Raw genomic sequence first — 25,597 nt, forward strand, 5'->3', positions numbered from 1 at the left:
TAGCATAAAAATACAAATGCTATAAAAGAGATGGGAGAATTACATTTATCTCACGTTGTGGTCTTCTGAATAAAAAAAGAAGAAGAAAGAAAAAAAAAAATCCGCGTTTTGGTAGCAGAGTAGAATGACAATTTCCCCATGTTTGTTCTAAATTTGTGTACCGGTAGTAACATGGTTGGCTGTTCCATAGTGTTGTGGCTGTGGGTGTCATTCACTTTGGAGAAGCAGTTTGATAGGTATTGCGGGCACTGTCTCTTTGACTATCTTACACACAAGATGTGCACATGCACACGCTCTACAGTGGGGGAAGTACAACAGACCAACAGCATGCGCACCAATGCCCGCCCCACTCGATCATGATTGGAGGAAGGCCCCTCACATCCTGATTGGATGAAGGCTTTGCCACCCAAAGCTATACCTTAAAGCTATACCTTTAAGGCCAAGACGTAGTGTATCAGTTTGTTTTGGGACATTGAGATGTTGGAGAGCCAACAGGTGAAGTATAATCAAAATGGCATTGAATGAGGGCTTCACCTAGAGTTGTGAAAGCACTTTGCTTACAAAATAGGAAATCCTGCCCAAAAATCTTGTTCTTTGATTGACTTTCTTGATCACTTTTGATGCCATTTTCTCACCCATCAGTTTGTTCTCAAGAATACAGCCCAAATAGGTAACCTCTTCTTTGCTTGAGATTACTTTTTTTTTAATACGTTTTTTATCCCACGATTTTTACAACCCAGTGTCAATTATCTAATAATGTAATCCTGGCGCTAGACTCTCTCTGCCACCTTGGGGAGAGCAACAGAGTGACCTCATGCTTCCTTCTATGCACGACGAGTCCAAGCCGCTTCTTTTCACCTGACAGAGGGGAGTTTACCCGGTTGGACTTAACGCATGGAAGGAACACGTTATTCCAACCAGTTCCTTTCCCCTCCATCAGGTGCCCAGGCTGACATGTTTTTTGTGCCCTAGGGGGCATGGGGAGAACATGCAATGCATGAACTTTCCACCTCAAAATCACCAAAAGATTTTTATTTTTTTCAAAGTGAAAGTCCATTGATGTTTCTCCTCTATTTATGGCTGTTGCATCGCTCCAGTGAAAGCAGCTATATTAGTTACAGTGGCCACGTTGACCCTGCAGTTCTGACTCTTTATGTTGAAAAACTCCACTGGATTATGAATGTGATCTGGATGTTTGGTTTGGAAATACCTCTTTTATTTATTTTATTTTAACTGGCTTAAACTTTCATATGCCACAACCTCAGAGCAGGGTGGACATCCATAAAAAAACCTGCTGGTATTGCTGAACGTTCTTATCAACTTTGTTTTTTTAACTTGGGGGCTCAGGTGTGGTACATACTTTTAGATACATATTTTTCTGTTCCCCACCTTTGACTGGCTTGTTGAGAAGCAAACCGTGTCATGTTGTAGCAACAGAGTAAACAATGATTCCTCCCAAGTAATAGTTAGCTGTTGGAACATTCTTTAACCTTTAGACAGGTCAAGTCTATGGGGTAAAATAAGGAGTCTCGTGATAAACACTTTCTCTCTCTACTTCAGACGTAAGTGTATATAAACAAATACTGTATGTACTCTTTCTATCTGCAGCATTCAGTCAGAGGACAGCGGTGAGATCCTCCTGGGTCCGGAGGTGACATACGGGCCCTCAGGCCTGGACCTCCTGAGCCCTGTGGCCCTGACCATTGCCCACTGTGCAGAGCTGGACACCCACAACTGGAATGTCCACCTGAAGAGGAAAACCCAGGACAGCAAATGGGAGGTAAGAACAGCTGTGTGTGTGTGTGTGTGTGTGTGTGTGTGTGTGTGTGTGTGTGTGTGTGTGTGTGTGTGTGTGTGTGTGTGTGTGTGTGTGTGTGTGTGTGTGTGTGTGTGTGTGTGTGTGTGCGTGCGTGCGTGCGTGCGTGCGTGCGTGCGTGCGTGCGTGCGTGCGTGCGTGCGTGCGTGCGTGCGTGCGTGCGTGCGTGCGTGCGTGCGTGCGCGCGCGTGCGTGCGTGCGGGCGGGCGGACGTGCGTGCATATGCCTGTCAAACACAATCCAAGTCTTCACCCTCCAATCCAGGGTCATTCATGGTGTTTTCCTCTCCTCAATTGTCCTTTGCCCAATGGCTCCATTTCTTCGTGGGTAAATGTCATGTTGGCTGAATGCTGTGGGGGATAGGGTTGTATATGGAGGGAAGAAAGCAGCGTTGCTTGACATAAAGTGGCAAGGGTTGTTGACTCTGCCCCTCCCGGTCTTATCCAGCCTCTATATATTTGCTTTATGTGGTAATAGCTCCAGTAAGTCACCAGTCACTGAGGAATGTGACTGGGTGAGTTGTGTGAATTGTGTACGTGTGCGTGTGTAAGTTGTTAAGTACTATTGGATGCTGTGAATGTGTGGGTGTTTTATGTTTGTGTGTGTGTGTGTGTGTGCGTGCGTGCGTGCGTGCATGCAATTGTATATGTGCCTGTTTGGTTGTGGGTGTATGCATGGCTTGCGCCTCTGTAGTGTAAGAGGATTGTGTGCGTGTGCACGTATGTGCGTGCTTGTGGAGGTGCCTATGTGTGTGTGTGTGTGTGTGTGTGTGTGTGTGTGTGTGTGTGTGTGTGTGTGTGTCGCTTGTGCCTCTGTGGTCGTAGAGGCCACACACAAACGTTGCTCCCAGAGAATTAAAAAGCAATGATAGCGTGTAACAGCCTGGAAGAGTCACAGCAACCGTCAGTCAGTTGGCCAGCAGGCTGAGGATGGGGGTGGGCTGAAACGGGGGGGCCTGTTAGACATGGGAAGTATTGATCCAGCGGGTCTGGATGGACATGCCACAGTGACTGTGGACACGAGGCAATCAGGATGAAGAATCATGGAAATGGCCTCTGTGCTGACCACAACGCTCACTCTGCCCTGCTGGACAGCCTGCTCCGTGCTCCCCCGCCCACACACGCACGCACGCACACACGCACGTGACGTACGCACGCACGCACGCAAACACATACAGGGATAGACACATTAACACATTGAGTGGCCAGAAGTGGTGGTGCTTGGGTGCCAGGTGTTTTCAGGCTATTCCACTATGACTCGTGTCCGGTTTTGGCTTCCATCTTGAATGTTAAAGTATTAGCGTTAATGCTACCGAAAATAAGGCCAATCCTTGCTCTAGAAAACGCCAATCCCATCACGCTCACCGGATAATCAGAAAAGACCTCCGAACATCGCCGTTCTGGTCAACACCATGGACAGCGCATTCGTTTCGGAGAAAAAAGCCTGCAAAGGCGTGGGCTAAAACAGAGGCTAATGGCTATTGAGAAAAAACACCAGTGCGGGCGGGGCCCTGGCAACAATGCATAGCAACCGGAGCGGTTAAAAAAAAGAAACAGCTGAGGTTGTGTAAAAAAAGAAAAAAAAAAGCAGTTGTAAGAAAAATGTATGCTTTTAATTCTGTGAAGTTGCCTAAACTGAAATAAAAACAAAGTTCAAAAAAAAAAAAAAAAAGAAACACAGCGAGGCAATGTTATAGCGATATCAAACGCCTTAAGACGAGCCAGCGTTCGGTATAGGTGTATGACAGGTATACTCGTCATACGGATACTTACTTTAGACAGACACGCACGCAAGCACGCACACATGCACACACACACACACACACACACACACACACACACACACCTGCATAAAGTACAAACATGCACAGGGATAGACACACACACACACACACACACATGGACAGAGGTTGGCGCACACACAAACACACGCATAGAGAAATATGCACACACATAATGTAGGAATACAAGCACAGCAAACAGACACACACATGCACAACACATACACATGCTTCAGAGTCATTATCTGTTTGTTTGCTCGTTTTATTTTTTCCACTGGACTGGCCGTGTTTTATGTTTTCTTATAAACTGATTACTTTTTCAAATGGAGTAAAGAAAATATCAAATAAATAAACTCATCAGTCTTTTTGTCAAAAATACACACATCTTGGTAGTTAGTCTGTTTTAATGCGCTTTTCCAGTATTAATCATTACAGTTAATTATTGCAGTTACTACAATTTACAAAGCAACAATTTATATTGGGAAAAGACACAGGAATATGACCAGTGTACGGACTTCTCCACACATCTTTACATTATGTCTCTTGGTGCATGCATGCATGCACCAAGAGCACACGCACGCACGCACGCACGCACGCACGCACGCACGCACGCACGCACGCACGCACGCACGCACGCACGCACGCACGCACGCACGCACGCACACACACACACACACTCCTGCTCACTGCTCCGATTGCTAGGGCTGGTGCACACAGCCCTGGTACCTAAAGCCTTTCACAGCCTGTTAGCGTATACAGGGGGTCAGGATGCAGTAAAATGAAAGTGGCACACTGTATTTCCATGTCGTTGTTTAGAGTGGTTTGGCACTGCATGTATCTATGCGTGTTTGTATAAGATTATATTTAATGTTTCCTCACTGGGAAATGGTGGGTATGTTTTTTTTTTTATCAGGAGGTATTTGCTGCTGTAGTCATCCCCAGAGCTTAATCCACGAACCCAGAGGTCCCTACTGGCATCGTCACTTTGTATTATCTGCCTCTGTTCCCCAAACAGACATTGGCATGGAGACAAGAATAAAGAGAGAGAGAGGGGACACAAATGTAGGAAAAGGGATTTCCGTACAGGCGGTAATATTGTAAATCTCCCATCTGACGTAAGGTTTTGGTAAGTGGAGCAAGGGTCAGAATACTGAATATTACTGTCACCCCTCCGGCTGTTGTGCTAGTTGTCAGCGCATGGAAGAGCCTTGTTATTTAGGAAAGAAGACCAATTGGATTTGGCCATGTCCTAGAATCTCCCCCCCCCCATTCTTTCATCCTAAGTAATGTTGTGACAAGTAATGGAGATGGCTGTAAGGTGACACGGAGTAGCTGTCCCAGCATGCATCACTGTCTTCACCCCTCTCCATCCACCACCACTGCCACCGCATCCAAGCTAGAGGGTGCAATGACATGCAACGTTGGAGGTCTTTGATTAAACTCTCTCTCTCTCTCTCTGTCTCTGTCTCTGTCTCTCTCTCTCTCTCTCTCTCTCTCTCTCGCTCTCTCTCTCTCTCTCTATCTCTCTCTCTCTCTTTCTCTGTCTCGCTCCTTGTCTGTGATTCTCTTTTTCTTCTTTCTCTCTGCTGCGTCCCAGTCGTTATAATCTCTCTGTCAGATGTCGGCATGGCGTCTCAGATTAGGCGTCTCGCTGACTCCCCCCTGGAGGTCATTCAGTCACAGATTACTGTCACTTTGAAAAGCTCTCCTTCTGACACCCTGTTTGGTCAGACAACATTAGAACCTGTGTGTGTGTGTGTGTGTGCGTGTGCGTGCGTGTGATCAGTTAATTTACCCTCGTTTTCTTCCTCAAATCTTTTCTTTGGATCTAGTCTTGCCTTGTATAAATACACAAGGCTTGACTACTGTGTGTATGAAGAGGTTTCTGTTCAGTGTTATTTCTTATGGAAATTTCTTAAAGCGTGTGAAAGGAAATATGAGGCAGAGAGAGAGAGAGAGAGACCGGAGGTGATGAGAATAAATACATGATTCATGTCTCTTTGAGATTTCTTTGTAATATTAAAAGGAGTGGGGATACTTAAAGATTCTCAGGTTGGGAATAATGAGCCTTATCATTGAAATCTTGCCAAAGGACAGTGAAGAGGTTTTTGAAACACTTTTGAAACACACATGAAAGTGCATGCTTTCATTAAAATGGAATAGGCTATAGTAAATTACATCCTTAAAATGTTCTGGAGTATTATCAACCTGTGCACTTTGTGTCAAACCTTTTTGTAAGTACTTTAGAAAGAAAATCAATTTGACTTGAGTACTATGTTCACATTTTAGCTAATCTGTCAACAAGCAAACAGCAGCAGAACTTGGATCCATCACATTTTACATCATGGGGACATTTACAGTCCTCTACATTTAAGTCAGAGTGATGACATCCAGGGATTGAGTATGGCATATATGCCATATGGCATTTTGTTGATTTATTCAGATAGGAAAGTGCATGGAGAGAGACAGGAAAGCCACGGCAGACAGGAGGGGATGACGCCTGCTTTCGAACCAGGAGGCGGGGCCCTTGCGCCTAAACACAGGCTGACAGGCAGCGCTGTTAAGAGGATTTTAATGCGATTTCCTTGTATGAATGGCAATTTGGGGAAGTCGTTTTTCTTTGTATTGACAATGACATGACGGAAACACAAATATGAGCTCAGTGACATGATGTCTATGACTATCTATCAATCTATCAATCTATCAATCTATCAATCAATCTATCTATCTATCTATCTATCTATCTATCTATAGGCCTATCTGTCTGTTTCTGTATCTGTTTTTTTGTTTTTTTTGTTAAGAGGATGTAACAGTAAAACCCAATAAATCACTTTGGTGTTTCCATTGGGGTCCAACTTCCATTCATACGAGGAAATCAATAAATCACTTTGGCGTTTCCATTCATATGAGGAAATTGCGTTAAAATACAAACTAAAATAACTATAATACATGTTAAAATGCGATCCTGCCTCTTAACAGCGCTGCCTGGCTGTCAGCCTGTCACTCAAGACAGACGTCTGCCTGTGTTTAGGCGCATGGGCCACGTCTCCATGTTCTTTTGTGATCCGGTTGGAAAGCAGGCGGGGATGACATGCAACACAGTTCCCTGTTTGATGACATGCAACACAGGTCCCTGTCTGGAAATGAAACTAGGGCCGTTGCAGTTACAGTTGGGTGCCACCGATATTGTCCCTTATCATTTGACCCATTTAGGCCTGACCTCAAAATTTTAAAAAATCCTTCTAAATCCTCCAGTTTTCGAAATAAATATGTTCACGATTTTTCAAAAATAGCAGACCTACAAGCTCGTAGCGCGCCACTCGGTGGCGCGCTATGAGCTTGTAGATCTGCTATTTTTCAATAGCTAAATTATAACAATGTTTAAAACACCAAAAGGGGTTCCCGCTCAAAATGGGTTAACTGTCCTTTTGCGCAGATCACGCAAAACTCAGCAAAAAGAAAAGGACAATATCGGTGGCCTCCAACTGTACATGGATTGTGTTCTTGCTGCCGGAGCCACCAAGGCCCTCAGCGGAAAGAGTTGATGTGTTACATTTACTGATCGTAAAAGTGATGTATGTTGTAATTTTAGCGCTAATGTTGAGCATCCTGCATGCAGTAATTCAACACTAATGTTTAACATGCTGTATGCCATATGTTAGTATAGTTTATCTTGAGTCAACATTTAGCTGTCATGCATTTCTTTCTCATTCTTACTTAGTAAGAATAGTCAGTGTAGTGTATGGTTAAGAATATAGCCTATATATTTTGGCCATTTATCAACAGTAGACAAGCTTTCAACGCATAGTTCACCAATGTTAAAGCTACAATCCTGAAGATATTTTAATGAATACATTTTTATTTTGACCATTCTTTACTGTATCGTACATCAGCACAATAACAGCTAGAACATCTGCAGTGGTTGAAGGTGGTCTCCATAGAATTGTTGTTGGGTATGACACCTACAGTTGGAGGCCATCGATATTGTCCTTCTCTTTTTGCTGAGGTTTGCGTGATCTGCGCAAAAGGACAGTTAACCCATTTTGGGCGGGAACCCCTTTTGGTGTTTTAAACATTATGTTATAATTTAGCTATTGAAAAATAGCAGATCTACAAGCTCATAGCGCGCCACCGAGTGGCGCGCTACGAGCTTGTAGGTCTGCTATTTTTGAAAAATCGTGAAAATATTTATTATAAAATATTATAAAATATTTATAATATTTATATTATGAGGATTTAGAAGGATTTTTTTAAATTTTGAGGTCAGGCCTAAATGGGTCAAATGATAAGGGACAATATCGGTGGCACCCAACTGTACTCGTTGACATCCTGGCTGTACAGACATTGTTGCAATTACCTCTATCTGTCAAGAGGGCGGTCAACATACGTGAAACTTACAGATTGAAGCTTTAAAAGCAATAGTAAGGAGTTCATAACTTTTTGGTAGTGATAAGAGACTTTTACTTTAACACTTGCTAATAAGACTACAAATTCCTGAGTGTGTTGCGTGTTCTGTTGACGACCTGAGAATTCGAAACAAAGCATTTTGGGAAATCATCAATGTAGCTAGTGTACTGTAGCATACCCTGAATCATGCAGTCGCCTTGTTCAAATCATAAAAACACGTCCAATTTAGCAGGCTCTTTCCCTTCTCTTGGCACATCATTACTCTCCATTTAAATAACAAAGCTTCTATTTCCCTTTTGCCGCCTTGTAATGTTTTCCTATCACCGTCCCTTTTTTCCTTTGAATAAAAAATGGCGCATTTGAGAGGACATGAAAGATATATTCCTTCATTGCAGTTGGAGATAATGAAGTGCTCTCCACCTGCTGCTGTGGTTTCATAAATAAAATGCATTGCCTATTATCTATAATGACTATTTTCAGTATTTTGTGTTGCAGTATGCACTAACATCATAACTCATGTAGGAAATTGAGTTTTTCCTTCTTCGTGTACTCAAGAGACCACTAACAATCCATGTAGTTTTAGTTTTGTTTTCAACTTCTGTAATGCTGTCTTAAAAGTTGCATACCCCAGTAGGCCACGATACATTGTGTACAAGCTCATTTAATTCCCAGTCAGTTCCAACCTGCATGATAAGCTTGAAAAATAACATTTGTATGTTTTGTCCAGTGATGGTTGTGTGCTTCAAATCCCACCAGTGCCTTTTGTTATCTAACACCCTTTTATAATGTAACTATTGTCTATCTTCCTTTTAGTTTAGCTATTGTCTATCAGAAAGGAAAGCAAATACAAAGGGGAGAGTGCTTCCCACTCACAAAATGTGCAATACTGATGAATATTGTCAATGCTTGCACTTTGGTATCTAACATACCTATTATTCATTTCATTAGCTCCGGCTGTGTTGCTAGCGACATATTTTTGTCTCCTGCAGATTTGAACTTTTACAAGGCAGCAAACTAAAAACAATTGCCAAGGGTTTAATTCCCCTTCAACTTCTGAAGTTACAAATGAATTAGATTAAAGATGGAGTGCCACAATTTGTGTAGTTTTCCAATTTTTCATGTGTTTATGAGGTGACAGTACTTCATTAGACACCCTGGAGTCGTTTTTATGTGCAATGGTGTAATAACTTTGTATTTAAGGTTTCTTCCTGGAGGCTGAACCCTTGACAGTCAAACGGGCCAATGATATAAACACTGATAGTGTGACGTATTACTATTGCACGCACACACGCACCTCCCCCTCTATATATTTTTTTAAATACGACAACCTCTGTGGGCGGAGCTGCCTGCCAAAGCAGTTTGCTGCTCTGTGCCTAACTGTGTGACATATTTTCAAACAGTCATTACACATTACCAGTTCACAGCAGAGCAGAGTCAGCAGACGTCCATTAGATTGTTTTTCGTTAGATTGGAAGCAAGTAGATGTTCACGTCTGGTCCTCAGGATTAATCAAGGAAACCACTGCTGTCCAGTTGCTCTTACTGTTCTCAGTTCAGGTTGTTTCTTTTATAATCACAGTGGTCAGGCTTTGATACAGAGTGTAGTGTCACAGTGTGCATTCTTGTTGGCTGTTGTAGTCAATATGTAGGTCCTAATAATACTTATACAAGGCTGTAAAGTCAAGAATTAGAAGTATCTGTTGTGTCGCGCTGGAAGGCAATGTTGCCATGTCTGGCTATTACAAGCGACTTGGGCTTGTTTTCATATAAGTAACTTGCAGGGGAGATGTGGTTGACTTGACCAATGGTTCATGTGAAGGGCCCTCAGATTAATATGTTGTTAAAAGGATTGGTGTTGTTGAAACGTTTTCATAAATATTCAAGGCAATTTCTGTGACTTGTTTTCGTGGACCTGGCCGCTTGTTTCTCCCCAGGTTTTGCTTTTGCTGAAACTCAATGCAGTCAGAAGGAACAGCATATTCATGTTGTAAATTGAGTTTGATCAGAGCAATAGAAGAGTGGAGAGTCTTCTGTCCAGAGCATCATGTGCCTAGGGCAGAGCTCCAAGACAGTTTCAATGCCTGGGTGCTTAGCTGGAGGAAATTAATAACCTACAGTATATTGGCAAATTATTCATGCTAAATGATCTATCAATCTAATTGTTTCTGCTGTTAAACTATGATTTAATTGGATGATGAGATGAGCTGATTGTGACAATAGGGTCAATATAATTGGAGGAAATAAATAAATGATTAAAACAAATCAGAAAAAACAGGTCTGATATGGTATGGATGCGTGGATTATAGGCCTATACATGGATAAATGGTGGCAGTATAAGTGCATAATGATGCTTATCCGACATCTCAGAAATATGGGAAGTGTTAACTTCTAACATTCACAACATTTGTTACATTACAGACACCAATTTGTCATTTTGTAAACAAAAGGGCAGAGCCATGGGCTGTCCTTTTATAAGGAGGGGGGGGACTACGACAAGTGGGTGGTCTTAAAGGAGGAGGCGGAGGGACTGGATCAGGTGGGTGGTGCTAAGGTTAAGCTCACGCATACCTAATGAACTGGTGGGTGTGTCCACATAAAACCATAATTTTAACAAATACTGTACACTTTTTTGAAAAAATTATACCTCCTTATATAACAATAACACCTGATGATCATGTTTAAGGGTGGAAAAAAATCACGGCACTCCATCTTTAACATAACTCTGAGGTACGGTAATACATTTTACAGGATATTCGGTCAAGCCAAATGTAGTGAGCACAGAAATTATTGCAGATGCAAAGTAAACATCATCTCGCTGACAGTCCCATCCCAATCTCAGATCTGTGTTCTTTCTTACAGGAAGTGATGTCAGTGGAGGAGGAGTCCACTTCCTGTTACTGCCTAATGGACTCAACGTGCTGCCACCTGTTGCTGAACCAGCCGGGCTCCTATGCCCTAGTTGGTGAGCCTCTAACCCAGACAGCTGTCAAGAGGCTGAAGCTAGCTGTGTTCGGGAGTATGGAGGCCAGTTCAATGGACTACAACCTCCGGGTCTACTGTGTGGATGACACACCGCATGCCTTTCAGGTACAGTAAGATAAGCTCTAGCGCCACAGGGGGAAAAAAAGATGTAACGCAGAAACCTGTGGCCTGTAGACCAGAGGTGCGCGTCACTGTTTGATTATGTTGCGTAGAGTGGTCGTAATGGGCAAAAGAGGTGGCTGAAAAGTGCCTGAATAATGCGTTTTATATTAACTGTACAATGTGAAGACATTGAGGGCGGGACAATAAGCCTAGACTCAAGGCAGAGTACTTATAGACTGGGGCAAGTTTGGAGGCAAGTGGAGTGCTGGTAAGGTCAATCCTAGCAAACAGACACCACGTCGACCCTATTCTGATTCTGGTAGTGGGAATAATAATAATAATAATTATTATTATTATTATTATTATTACCACCCTTATTATTATTATTATTACACATTGAATGCTGAAGACAAGTATACTTGTCTTATCAAATAAAAACGCCGGGAGCCTTAGACGAGTATACTCGTCTTAACTGTTTAAGTGCCACCGACGAGATCACGAGATGAATCTAACCATGCACTGATTGCCACCGCCGAGAATATTTTTTATCCATATTTTGAAAATTCCTCTAATCTGGTGTGCAGGTGATGACATGCACATGAAATGCACAATAGAATTACATTTTCTTTCTTTTATTTATAATGGGAACATGGCACCCAGGACCAAAACTGGTGTCCACCCCCTGGCACTTTTAAGGCGTTTTATATCGATATATAAAAAGGTCTTGCTAAAATTATTTTTTTAGCAGCGGTCCGGTTTCTAGGCAACGCTTGCCTCAGCCTTGCCCGCCCTTTTCCAGATTCCTTTTCCGTGCCATTCACTTCCTGTGAATCTTTAAACCCTTTTTCTCTGAATGTAGGCTGCATCCACGCTGACAATTTGCAACACTAGATTTTCTATAATGGGTTCACTCTAGAGTTGCAACACCAGCCAAAACTCATCATCCAATCATCCAAACAGAATAGTCGGATCTGCTTGTATTAATTAACGTTAAACTCACCAACATTGCAGCTGTAAGGAAAGCTTGAATTATCCTCTTTCAATCTGCAAAGTGAAATTCCATGCAGGTGATATTTTTTGCTCCCAAACTCCAACACTTTACTTAGAAAAAATCACCTACACGGAATTTCTGTCCAGAGTCTGTGCAGGGGCCCTGTCCAGAGTCTCTAGAGCGGTGTCCCTTGGGTGTCCGTTGGGACTTGGAATGATACAAGTTGGAAATGCACTCCCCACCCAGTTAAATATGTGTGTGTCCTTTTATGCCCATATATGGAGTTCTTTGTCAGGCATGCCCAAATATGGAGTCTATGTAGATGTCAGAATGATGTCAGAACAGGCCAGCTCCATATATGGAGATATAGACAACCGGCTATCCAACGGACTCAACACCAGGCACTGCACTCACTCCCTGTGGGGGTGTGGAACACGTGTGTCGAATTTGAAGTCAGTGGGGTGAGCGGTTCTGGAGACGTGGATTACAGACGTACACACATACGTACGTACAGAGACTTGGTTCATTTGTAGATAGAATAGATAGATAGACTAGAGTGGTGCCCGGCTGTAGAGAACCGTGTCAGTAAAGATGGAAGTTGGAGAACCATGCCACCCCCGGCTATGCAGTACCCGTGTCAGAGTACCCGTTCCACCCATCTGTCTGTGTCCGGTTTATGCCCATATATGGAGATTTCTGTGTCTGTCTCTCTGTGTCCCTTTATTCCTATATATGAAGAGACCTGCAGATGGAGGATTTAGCTGTGGTTGCCGCGGTTAACCGCAGTTTAGGGTGGATTTGGGTCATTCAAATATATTATAAATGAATATTGGATAAACCGCAGGTGAAATAATGCGGGAATTAAATTAATGGCAACTATCTATAGGCTTATTATAGCTTTTAAAACGCACAAAATCGCGTCAAAATCTCGCAATCCGCGATTTATAAATTTGAATAATTAATGAATGCGGTCGTATAACGAACGGGTGGATTATAAATATGCACACGTGGATTCGGGTGACAAAAAAGCTCATCCGCAGGTCTCTAATAGAGTTATGTGTCAGGCATGCCCAAATATGGAGTGCTGGAGTGCTGTGATGTCAGAACAGGCCAGCTCCATACAGTATATGGAGCATGGGCATGGGCCCTGTCCAGAGCCCGAGCAGAAGCCTTTTGTGGCGGTTCTGGACAACCGTGTGTCCGACTGACTCGTCACCAGGCACTGCACTCCCTGTGGGGTTGTGGAACGCGTGAGTCGAATTTGAAGTCGGTGGGCCTAGCGGTTCTCGAGTTACGTGAGTACAGACAGACAGACAGACAGACAGACAGACAGACAGACAGACAGACAGACAGACAGACAGACAGACAGACAGACAGACAGACAGAGAGGTGGTGCATTTATAGATAGATAATTACATGTATCCATTTTTCATTAGTTTTCCTCACCAATAATTTTGCCAAACTAGTAAGGGGTTACCTATCTTCCATTCATAAGCCAGCTTCTCCCGCCCCATCAGTTTCAGTACCGTCCGTAGAAAATAACTCAATCAATAGTTGTGGAGTAATCAACTATTCTCAATTTGTAAGATTATTGTTAATCTTACAAAGGAGTGAAAGGACCAAGGACCACTTCACCACTTTTCAACCTATCTTCATATAATTGGTCCTCAGTCTGTGTCTCATGGGGGGGCTGTGGGCAGTTCAGAAACCGGTCCATCAGTGACATCATCAATGGGGAATCTAAGCTAATAGAAACTGCAGGCTTTCTATTCCTGAAAAGTTGAAATGCGAAAATGGAAGCCATTGTTCTCACAATAATACAAATCTAGATGTAAAAAAAAAAAATTGGCGTAACTATGATGTCACTGGTGGATGGGTTTCTGAACTGCCCACAGCCCTGCCCATAGCCCCTGTGACAAAACAAAATCACATGTTTTGAACCCCAATAGGCTCTATGCACTGCAGTCATATTGGCAAGAACTTTGATTGCTTCCTTACTTACCTGTATGTGTTATTGGTTGTTACCAATGATACTAGGTTAATTAAGGCTCTGTTCCATTTAGGGTAGTAGAGCCTTTCCTAGCAAGGCGAGCCAACATGTACAATAACAGCACCCTGACTGTTCCAGAAGAATAGAACACAACCTGAATCACTATCAAACGGAAACACGTGAAGGTAGTAAGGAAGCAATCCCACCCTAATGGTAAGCAGGTGAACATAGTGATGACCCCACTCAATTTGAAGATGGTTCTGCTTTATTAGATGGTGCTGGTGCACAATCACAAGAGACATGGCTGAAGGGAGAGAAGATGATGACATAGGTCATAGGCTAGATTCAAAGCCACCAGGTTAGTACATGTCAAATGTATAATGTCTCTGAGTCACTAATCAGGATAGCCCCAGCATGTGTTCTCTGTCAGTTACAGTGCCTTACTCAAGGGCACATAGACAGTATCAGTTGTTGGGGAAGGGGAGAGAGAGTTTCTCATATTTTCTCAACCAGTTCAGTACAGCTGCAATTACAAAATAATGCATGGATAGTTTACAGAGAGTGTAGAGTCAGCACACTTTTGCTCATTTTAAGATTACAGGTGTCTAAGAAAAGAAATTACATTATTGGGTATAGTTTCTATTCGTAATGACCACATTTCTGGCTGGTTTCTCTCTATTAGGACTTTTAAATGCCTTGCATTGGAGAGCATCACACATTTAATGACATATCTTCCATTCTAGTGGTGCAGAAACATTAGCAAGATGGGGAAATCACTGGGAATAAGACATTTTGGGATTCTTTCTCCAGTTCTCATCCATTGAACCTGAAGCAGATGCCCGAAAACAGAAGCTAGTAGAAATGCCTTTGTTGTGTTTCAGTTTCCGGGTTGCGGGTTTGTGGTGATCAGCCAAAGTAACGGTCAGTTCACATTCTGACAGTTTACGTTAACTCACCACCAGTACGTAGTATGCAGTCTCTGTCTGCCAGTACAGAGGCTCTGGTTGGCTGCGTCTTAGATACCCAGACTCTTACCTTACCTTACCTTACAGGTTGACTATTATTGTTGAAGAAATGGATACAGGGTGCCATGTCATTGTTCCGACCTCCCATTGTTCAGAAATGACAAAGTTATATATACAAAAAAAAAAGTGGTGGTTAAATCTCGTTGAGCTGGTCATTTTGAAAGTAGCTCTCAAGTCCAAAAAGTGTGGGCACTCCTGAGTTAGACCATTTCAGATGATATCAGACACGTTGCCCTTGAGAAACCATACTGCTGCATTAACATCGCTGTCTGATAGATTATCATGTGTTTTTTTTAATAGAGAGAGACAAAGCCCTATGTACTGTAATCATTGCCTTTCAAATGTTAACCAATCATTCTTTTTTATGGCGGTTGACTTGATTATCCTTCAATGACCTATGGAGTATTCAGGCATTGAAGTCTCATCAGTGAGCATCAGGGAAATCAAGCTTCACGTCGAAACTCCCCCCGGGAGACAAGACTAACAGATAACAGAGAACAGAACAGAAGACGGGCCGCGATGAGCTGAGACAAGACGAGCCGAGCTGAGCTGTACAGACAGAACAGAGCGAGAGCAGAGCAGGCCTCGGGAGTGACTCAGCGTCCCGATTGCATTCCCTGTCATGTAGCAGCCGTCAGTAGCAGCTGGCTTTAAAATGTATTCTGGATTTGGTTTATGAATTCCCCAGCCTGACTGCCGAGCAGATGCCAGACTTTTTACCTCTGTGTCCCCTGAGTTCCTATCTGCCATAGCACAATTTCACGTGTGTGGTGTGTGGTGTGTGTGTGTGTGTGTGTGTGTGTGTGTGTGTGTGTGTGTGTGTGTGTGTGTGTGTGTTTTTGTTTTTGTTTGAAGCTTCAATGTAAAGTCAATCACAAGCAACACACTGGAGCATGCCTGTGGAAACATGAGCACTCATATGATTTAGAATAGATGGTTCTATACCAAGTGTGTGTACTGGCTGGAAGCATCTAATCAGAATGTTCATTTCTTCTCCCCTTGCTGTGTAACGTCATGGAATTTCCACTAGGGGATTTAGAATAAAGTATTTTTTTTCACATGGACATCCAGGCATAATATAAATAAATCGGCCTCCTGGTGGTGCTATAACAGTCGATGTGAACATTTTGGGGCGGAGGTTCTTCCCTGATCTCCATGCCTTCGGGCTTGCAGAGACAAAAATTGCCTGCTTGGGGCGCCCGGTGGCCTAGTGGTCCAGGCGCATGCCACATATAGGCTCTGGCCTGACAGCGCGTTGCGTGTTCGAGTCCCGTTCATGACGACCTTTGCTGCGTGTCTCTCCCCTTCTCTCTCCCTCTTTCCTGTCAATCTTCACTTGAAACAATCAATGAAGGCAGAAAAGCCATAAACAAATCTTTAAAAAAATATATATAAAAATAAATAGCCTGCTTATTGTGTTACAAAAACATACAAAAACATTTACCAACGATAGAAAGCAATACATGAATATTCTTTTAACACTCATCTTTTAATTATTATCATTACAAACTAATAAATTAACCATTGTTGTAAAAATACTGTTTTCCTTTGCATTTTATGTCCGGGTGGCTCAGTCGGTAGAGCTCTCGCCTTTGGAGAGTTCATGGGTTCGATTGTGGCAATCGAGTGTGGCACTGTCTCCACCTCAGCAATCATCTCCCAGGGGTCTAGTGCATTGTTACGGGGACAGACTTCTGCGTGCTACCGGCACGTTTATGCCATATTACAATAGTACAATATCCCAAATCACAGACAATTTCCAGTTTAATATCATGATATTATTGATTCTAGGGATGTCCTGATCCGATTCCGATCATTTGAAAATGACGTGATTGGCCCCGATTTTCGATCACCCGATCCGATCGGGACAACCCTAGCCACTCCCGACCTACTTCTTATGTCCTTTAACCATAAATAACTGCCCTATTTTAGGGCAGCTGGATTGGCATGAGGCGTGCAGTGAATGACTGAATTGATCATTTCCGGAGGCAAAGTGGTGTTTTTCCCTGCCTCCATGTGTTGGTATTTTGGGGACTCGCCATGCAATAGTGTGGGAGGAGAGGTGCAGTAGGGGGTGTTTAAATGCAAATCAGAATCACACTGCATTTTTCGGGTCAACAAGTACTACAATTTGTACCTCCCGCCTGTTCAGAGTCCAGACCTGATTTACCAGCACACATTCTTCCTCAGCCACGCCCCCCATTTCCACTTTAGGTTGCCTTTATGCAGTCACTCAGTCAGTTTCCTGTTTAGTGGTGTTCTTTATGAAAGCCTGGGTACCGAGGCTAGTGTTCTTTTAACTTAGTAATAATAATAATAATAATAATACATTTTATTTATAACGCACTTTACATTTGAAACAAATCTCAAAGTGCTACAACAAGAAGAAGAATAAGAAAAATAATCTTAAAATAATGCATGATTAAATAAAATGACTAAAAAAAGCACATTTCATGGTATACTGCTAAAAGGATTAAAAGCACACCGGGCAATTAATGGTCCAGCTGGCCAAATGCCTTGTTAAAAAGAAATGTCTTAAGTCCCCTTTTAAAAGCGTCCACGGATTGTGGTGCTCTCAGGTGGTCGGGGAGGGCATTCCACAGCCGAGGAGCAGCTGAACAGAAGGCCCGGTCCCCCATGGTGCGGAGTTTTGTTTTGGTGGTTTTGAGTGTGTTAGAATTTCCAGAGCGGAGGGAGCGGGTGGAGGCTGGGGGTTCAATGAGTTCCTTCAGATAGGAAGGGGCGTTGCTGTGGATGCACTGATGGGTGAGGAGGCAGACCTTGTATTCTATCCTGGAGGAGACGGGAAGCCAGTGAAGGGAATGGAGTATGGGTGTGATATGATCATATTTCCGCACTCTCACCAGGATCCTAGCAGCACTGTTCTGGATGTACTGGAGCCTCTGGATGCTCTTGCTAGGGATCCCGGTGAGAAGTGCGTTGCAGTAGTCAAGCCTTGAGGAGACAAAGGCGTGAACAAGTTTTTCTGCATCTGGCAGGGTGAGTGTGGGACGGAGTCTGGCTATGTTTCGGAGGTGAAAGAATGAGGTTTTGCAGAGGTGTTTGATGTGAGGGTCAAAGGTCAGTTGGGGGTCCATTTTTACACCCAAGTTGGTGACTAGCTTAGCTTGTGTTTAAAACTACTGTTTTAACTACAATGTTATTCAAATGGAAACATGAATTAATATTATGTGGGGTTCCGCTTCCGGGTCACGACTGGAGTAGACGTGTGCTGCTAAGCTAACGCTCCCACGCACTTCAAATATACCTTTTAAAAACCACACCGTTGCATTCAACTTCGCTAAAGTGCATCGGTTATATCCTCTACGCTATTTTGCTTCGTTTCATCCGAAAAAGTCGACCTAATAATGTCCAAAAGAAGACCGACTCGGCGCCGCCTGCACCGACCCCACAGGCAGCTCCCGTGGACATGGGCATGGCCACTATCCACTGATCGAGGAACTCAAAACTACCCTCACCATTGAATTTAGGACATCTATCTCATCCCTGGAAGCCAAGCTGAACAACATTCACATCACGCTTTCTGACCATGGACAACGTTTGACTTCGCTAGAAGACGGCGCAAATACATACAGCGACAGAGTGGATGAGCTTGATGCTAGGTGTACGGCTATGTAGGAATCCTACGCTAAAATGAAGACAAAAATGATTGACACTGAGTCACGTGGCCGACAAAACAACATAAGATTAATCGGGCTGGCTGAATCAATTGAAGGAGATCAGCCCAAATAATTTTTCTCTCAGCTGCTGGTCGAAGTCCTGGGCAAAGAATTGCTTCCTACACCACCCGAGCTTGACATTGTTCACAGGGCCTTGACCGCTAAGCCAGCCCCTGGATCCAAGCCTTGAGCGGTAATAGCTCGTGTCCACCGCTACAGGGTAAAGGAGATGATCGTTCGGGAAGCTGGCCCTAAGAAATTGTGGAGGAGCGATCAACGTATCGGGACGTAATGTCCACCTTATACCTACAGGGCCTGATCAGGCCATCGCTTCTCTACCCCTCTCGGCTCTTCATCGTTATTAAAGACGGTACCCGAACGAGATAAGAGACGGTAGTGGGTTATGTCTGTCCATGCGACTAACGTTTTGCTAACCAGTACGTATGCTAACATGCTAGATGCTACGCATCCATCTCCTTTTTGTAAAAGCCCTTTTCTTATTATTATTTATTTTGCTTTAATTGATGATACCGAATGTTAAAACATAACGCTTAGACCTATCCGTTCTTATTACTACTGATCTGCTCGTTTCTAAGTCTCTGATTTCATGATGTTTCTGTTTGTAATCGTTACATGCTGTCGCGCTAAGTGTTGTTTTCTTTATTTATTTTATTTCATGAAGGGTTTGTGGAGAATACTGTGTTAGGGAGTGATCAAATGCTACTTCACTTATCGATGTGTGTTGGTCATTGTTGAGCCTTGATGGCGCATTTTGTTTTGTTTACAAGTAGTAATGTTTCGTCACTTATTTTGGGTGGTTTTTCAGTGAGTGGCCACCTCCTCTCTTTGGTCCGTTGGAGTAAACCATAGAGTATATAAAAGGATAGAGACTGAACTGGCGCGAAGCTCCGCCCCCCCCAGCTATTCATGTCAGTGGAAGTTGCTCAGTGGCGTTTTGAAGCACCCGGAAGACTGCCGGAAGTACCGTCTCAGAACGTCTACTTCCGCATTTGACCACCAAATTTTGGTGGTCAAATGCGGAAGTGCAACCGAGCGCTCAATGTTAAAGCCCAGCTGCACGGGGTTTCCCGGTCATGAATCCACGGGTCCGCCTGTAGTCCCTCCTCCTACCACTAGGGCCCAGAGCTTCAACGTTGAATAGCCTCACTGGCCCCTTGGAGTAAACCCTGAACCTTGAACTGTGAACTGCTTCTGATATCTTAACGGTTTAGGGGCAGCAGCGCCCCCTTTGGTCTGGTGGTCCACCACTCCACACGTCCCAAACTCTTCTCCCTTCTGGCTCCAAAACTATGGAATGCACTTCCCATTACAATCAGAACTGCAGACTCACTCCCAATCTTCCGCCGTAGTCTGAAAACCCACCTCTTCAGACTCCATCTTGGCCCGTAGGACTTGCTGTAGCACTCGCCCTAGCCCAAAGACCTTACAGGCGAATGCAAAGGCTCAATTTATGTAACTTAGATAGCATTTTAGGTAGACATAGCACTATATAGTATACATGAATAGTTGTATACATTCCACTGTTATGTTCGTAGCTTACGTATGAGTCATGATAACTAGTCTTTATGTAAGGTACTGTATATGTATCGCCAAGTTTTGTTCTTGCTTAATGTAAATCACTCAGGATTATAGTGTCTGCTAAATGCCTAAATTGTAAATTGTATTAAGTGTTGTTTGATTGTCTTTTTAAACAGATGGGAAGAGAGGTCATAGTAGTGGGGAGGATGTTTATTAAAAACCGTGGCTCCTTCAAAGTGAAGAATGAAATTTCTGTTCTAGTGTGGGGCAACTGACATTGGCTGAAATTATGAAGGATATTTACTTTTCTTGAAGAGAGGTTGTGGGTTTGCTGGGTAGTCTGCTTGTAATTAAGGGACCAAGAAGTCACAAAGTGACTTTGGTCACTTATTGTTTTTGTGTTTTTTTTTTCTTCTTCTCCTTCTTCTTCTCCTTCTTCCGCCAAAAATAGCAGTTCTGGCTGAACCGTGCAGTCGGTTTTCGCGAAACGCGGTAATCTGGTAGTCACGTCACGCATCATCAACAAAGTTTGAGTGCATACAGTGCACATTGCACACACAAAGTCACTTTCTGACTTTCTGACGTCACTGCTAGTGTCTGTGTTGTGTGTGTGCCCGTGTCGCTCGCAATCTGGACACGCTGAATCACACGTTTGTAAACGGCAGTCAGGCAAGAAATACTTCTCCCTAAAGTTTCCATAAAGTTCACTTGAACGTTATTATGAAACATGAAGGACCTGGCACCTGGCTACTCTGCTTCTCTCTTGTGTCGTCTCACTCGTCTGCCGTTACTTCTCGACATGCAGTGGACTGGAGTTCAGCTGTAGCTCCACCCTGGCGATTTGTAAGCCCGTCACTGCCGCTGTTGCTACACAGTGTGGGCTTGTAGGTCTGCTACAAGCCTTACAACAGCAAAAAGCAGGCTGGAACGCACAGAGGCAAGCAGTGTTTTTTTTTATACAGTACGTGCCAGGATGAGTAGGTGTTCTCCCCATGTAAACAAAGCCTACATTAGCATTTCTATGGCCGAGGGTCGTTAGACTGATGGGGATGGGCAACAACAACCGCAGGCAGCCCAGTATCTATTTCTATCGGGGGAGGGAGGGTCGGGGTTACTTTTCTTCCTGGAATTAAAAACGTCTGGGTTTCCGAGGCTACTTTTGTTCAAATCAAACGGCACACCTGGCCATTTCAAACGGCAAACTAAAGTGCCGTGGCACACAGGTTGGGAATCACTGTGGTAGAGGGCCATGCCAAGCGGTGACTATGCGAAGCCCATGACGATTGGCCAAATGGTGGCGCTATAGCACTCAATTGAAAATGCAAACTTTGAACGTGCGTAGCTTATGAACCGTTTGACCGTTGGCAATGACACTTTGATACACATATGTGTCTCCTCATGCTTTCATGTTCTGACTTTTGACCTCTGACCTTTAGATTACGCGCCATTTTGAATTATATGAAAAACAGTTCAAATGTATCTCCTCCCAGGATCTTTGATCAAAATGCACAAAAACGTCTACACGTGAACTTTGGACCTATATGGACAAAAAAATCTTAGTTTTTATGAGCCAATGAAAATTACTGTTTTGTGAAAATTCTTCTTCTGCCTCTAAGTTCAAGTTCAAGTTCAAGTATTTATTTGCCATTTCAAAACAAGTTTGATAGGAAATTGTCATGATACTTCCTCTCACATACAAGACAACACAATAAACAACAGCACAAAGACAAGAACAAAAAGAGACACAAGAAACAGAACCAGACCAGGACCAAGCTGCAGCTTTGACGCATGTATACAGTACAGACAGTAGAAGAAACTGGTTAGTGCAATTATGTAGCAATTTTTAAAGTGCATAATTAAAGTGCATACCGTCTAGTTTGTGTTTGAAGTGCAAGAGTGTCGTTAAGGTGCCTGACTGCTTGGAGGTATGTGCTGTCTCTAAAACGGGAGGTTCTACTCCCAATGCTGCCATATCTCCTACCTGATGGGAGGAGATTGATAAGGTAATGGGCTGGATGGGAATAGTCGGCTATGATTTTTTTAGCCCTCTTCACCAATCTAGTGGGATAGAGTGATGACAGCGATGGAAGGCTCGAACCAATTATCCTAGCTGCCTGACGTGTAACCCTCTCCAACCGTGTCCTGTCCTGTGCGGTTGTATTACCGTACCAGACAAGCATGGAAAAGGTGAGCACGCTCTCAATGACTGACCTATAGAAGTGTATCATAGCTGTTTTACTGACCTTGAACTTTCTGAGCTGCCGCAAGAAGTAGAGACGCTGGTGGGATTTACTGACCTTGAGGCTGGTGTTGAGTTCCCATGATAGGGATTCGTGGATGGTGGTTCCGAGGAACCGGAACGAGGAGACCCTCTCAACCTCTACTCCATTTATGGAGAGAGGAGGGAGGAAGGTTTTGTTCTTCCTCCTAAAGTCAACAACCAACTCTTTGGTTTTTGAGATGTTAAGTATGAGATTATGGTTCTCACACCACCTCACCAGGTCATCTATCTCATTGCGATAGCCAGATTCATCACTGTTTGTGATTAGGCCTACCACAGAGGTGTCATCTGCAAATTTAAACAACAGGACTGAATTAGTGTGTGATTGACAAAAATATGTGTAGACAGAATATAGAAAAGGAGAAAGAACACAGCCCTGGGGGGCACCTGTGTTCAGAACCTTGGATTGTGAGATTAATTTGCCGACTTTGACAGCTTGTTTTCTGTCACGTAAAAAGTCATAAATCCATTTGCAAATGGATTGTTTAACACCCAGTTCCTGCAGGGTTTGGATCAACTTAACAGGAACGATAGTGTTAAACGCAGAACTGTAGTCGACAAATAAGATACGAGCATATACAGGCACAACCCTGGTTTCCAGATGTTGAAGGATAGAGTGCAAACACAAGGACACTGCATCGTCAACACTTCTATTTGCCCTATATGCAAACTGATGGGAATCAAGTGAGATGCTGGACATTAATCTACATACCAGCCGCTCAAAAACCTTCATAATGACCGATGTTAAGGCAACAGGCCTATAATCATTAAGACAGGTGATGTTGTTATTCTTCTCTAATACAGGGTTCCCCAATTAATTTTCCTCGAGGGCCATATTTTGACTAGGGTACCAGGTTGGGGGCCGAGTCCGCGGGCCGCAAATGGCCCGCGGGCCGCCTATTGGGGAACCCTGCTCTAATACATACATGCAGCGTCATATGCGTATGTCACTTTACAGTATAGTAGAGGGTCATGCCAAATAGCACTGAAAGCATTCTTACTCCAATTGGCCAAAGGGGGGCAATTTTTTGAAAATGAAACTTTTGAACAGGCTTAACTCATGCCTCATCTGGCCAAAAGTCATGGCACTTGTTTCCATATGTTCCTTGACTCATGGGGAACACATCTGTCACTTTGACAAGTAAGCTCCACCCTCCGATTTCCCGCCATTTTGAGCAGTTTGAAAAATGCTTATACCTGATTTTCTGCCTGGATTTTTGAGCAATTTGCGTGAAACTTCCTACACACAATCTATGGACCATTAACTGAAATCCCAGTTGAAGAGAAGTTTGTACGTGAAGACATTTACAGCAAAACACACTGCAGTAATGGATAGACATCCCCAAAACCAGGACACACATAATTGTTACCAAAACACTGGATGATGTTACTGTTTAGAATGAGTAAACTGACTGTGTCTGCATAGCTCAGTCAGTAGAGCTCTTGCCTTTGGAGCATAAGGTTGTGTGTTCAAATCCGGGTACCGACAACTCAGCCCATGATTCTTATTTGTGCATATTGTACTTATTGCGTATTGTCTTCTTTCTTGGTCCCGCCTTATCGCTGCTTGCAGCTATATTTGCTTGTAATTGTAATTACAAGCACATATAGTGCTGGCCCAGATTATGTAAAGAAATACAAAAATACAATACAAAACAATATATGTTCAGATTTATAGCTATCTACGATTTCTTTGCTAAGATGATAGCATCGTGGTTCATAACTATCCTTACTGAAAAGGTCACAACTGCACAAAGAGTAATGTCTTTACTCAAACTGTCTAAATAATATAACTCAAGTGTCTTTTATACTTTTATTGTCGTTTAACAAACATACATTTAAACACATGAACTATTTATCTAGGATTGGTTTAAGGGTTAGTTTTAACCCAGTTTAGGTTAGACGTTTAGTTAGTTTTAACTAGTTAGTTAGGTTCGTTTAGGTAAAAAACCTGTACAGATGAAACAGAGATATACATAGCATTCGTCAATTACAGGCAGGTTACAACACATGGATAACACATTATTCATTGATTATTAATAGTTTGCATTATGTATCAATAATTACCATTGGTCTAATGTGAGTTGTTGTTCATCATGTCCATGTGGTTACATGAGGTGTGGATTCTTCGTAGTTGGTTTGAATCTGACTGCTAGAGCCCCACGCAGGGTTTATAAAATCTCTGTTCAGTGGAGCCCGCCCTGTGGGCGGTTCCGTACCAACTTGGCATCATTGGCTGCTAAATTGTAACAGCCTTTCTATTGGTTGAAACACCAGGAAGTATTTCCCCACTGACATGTGATAGCCATGAGGTCTGGCTGTTGAGAAGCAGTTTGCTGGTGGAACTTACTAGTGGTTTTGGCACTGACTTCCTCTCTCTTCCCTTGGGAGGCGGAGGTGTCACATTTCACACCTTCCTGTTAACTTGCTTTGCCAGCAGTAATGGTGACCTCTTGTCGAGTCAACTCTGGGATAGTACCTTCATTATTGAACAATACCAATATCATGGATATTTCCACAATATATTTTATTTTATCTTTTGGCAATTATCTTGAAAATGACGTGGCTGAATGGCTCAGCAGCAGCAGATTTGAACCAGAAAGACATGTGAAGATTTTGTGTGTTTCCAGTTCAAATCTGCAGCAGAGCCAATCACATGAAGCTATGAGAAACTGATCCAGAACAGGAAATGTTTATGCCACCTTCTGGGAAGCTGCATGCACTTAAGTTCAATGTGACTGCAGTGCATGCAGCTTTTCTAAAGCAGTTTGTTGTGCCCGTGTCAAAGAGTCCTTTAAGTACTTTATCAGCCCTTGTTGACTGATGGCATGTTAAATTGCATGTGTTTGCAGCCCATATACGAGCCCGTCCCTGCCAACGTGTTGAACAATATCCTGACCTCAACATCCTCTGGTGCCCCATATAAGTAAATGTGAAACGTTTTCATGTCCTGTCTCTAACCTCCTCCACTGCCCGATCCATGCCGTTCAGGCTATATATACTTG

The 25,597-nt window shown here is 43.2% G+C and overlaps 1 protein-coding gene across 1 annotated transcript in view; it reads left to right on the forward strand.

The window, feature by feature from the left end:
* Positions 1-25,597, forward strand: part of unc5db (unc-5 netrin receptor Db) — a 231,651-nt gene that overhangs the window by 192,175 nt on the left and 13,879 nt on the right. Inside the window, exons 12-13 of the mRNA XM_079516603.1 lie at positions 1,609-1,780; positions 10,862-11,089. Of these exons, the coding sequence (XP_079372729.1) occupies positions 1,609-1,780; positions 10,862-11,089 (400 nt within the window). The remainder of the gene's footprint in view (positions 1-1,608; positions 1,781-10,861; positions 11,090-25,597) is intronic.

This window comes from Electrona antarctica (assembly GCF_951216825.1).
Source record: "Electrona antarctica genome assembly, chromosome: 12".
Lineage (NCBI taxonomy): Eukaryota > Metazoa > Chordata > Actinopteri > Myctophiformes > Myctophidae > Electrona > Electrona antarctica.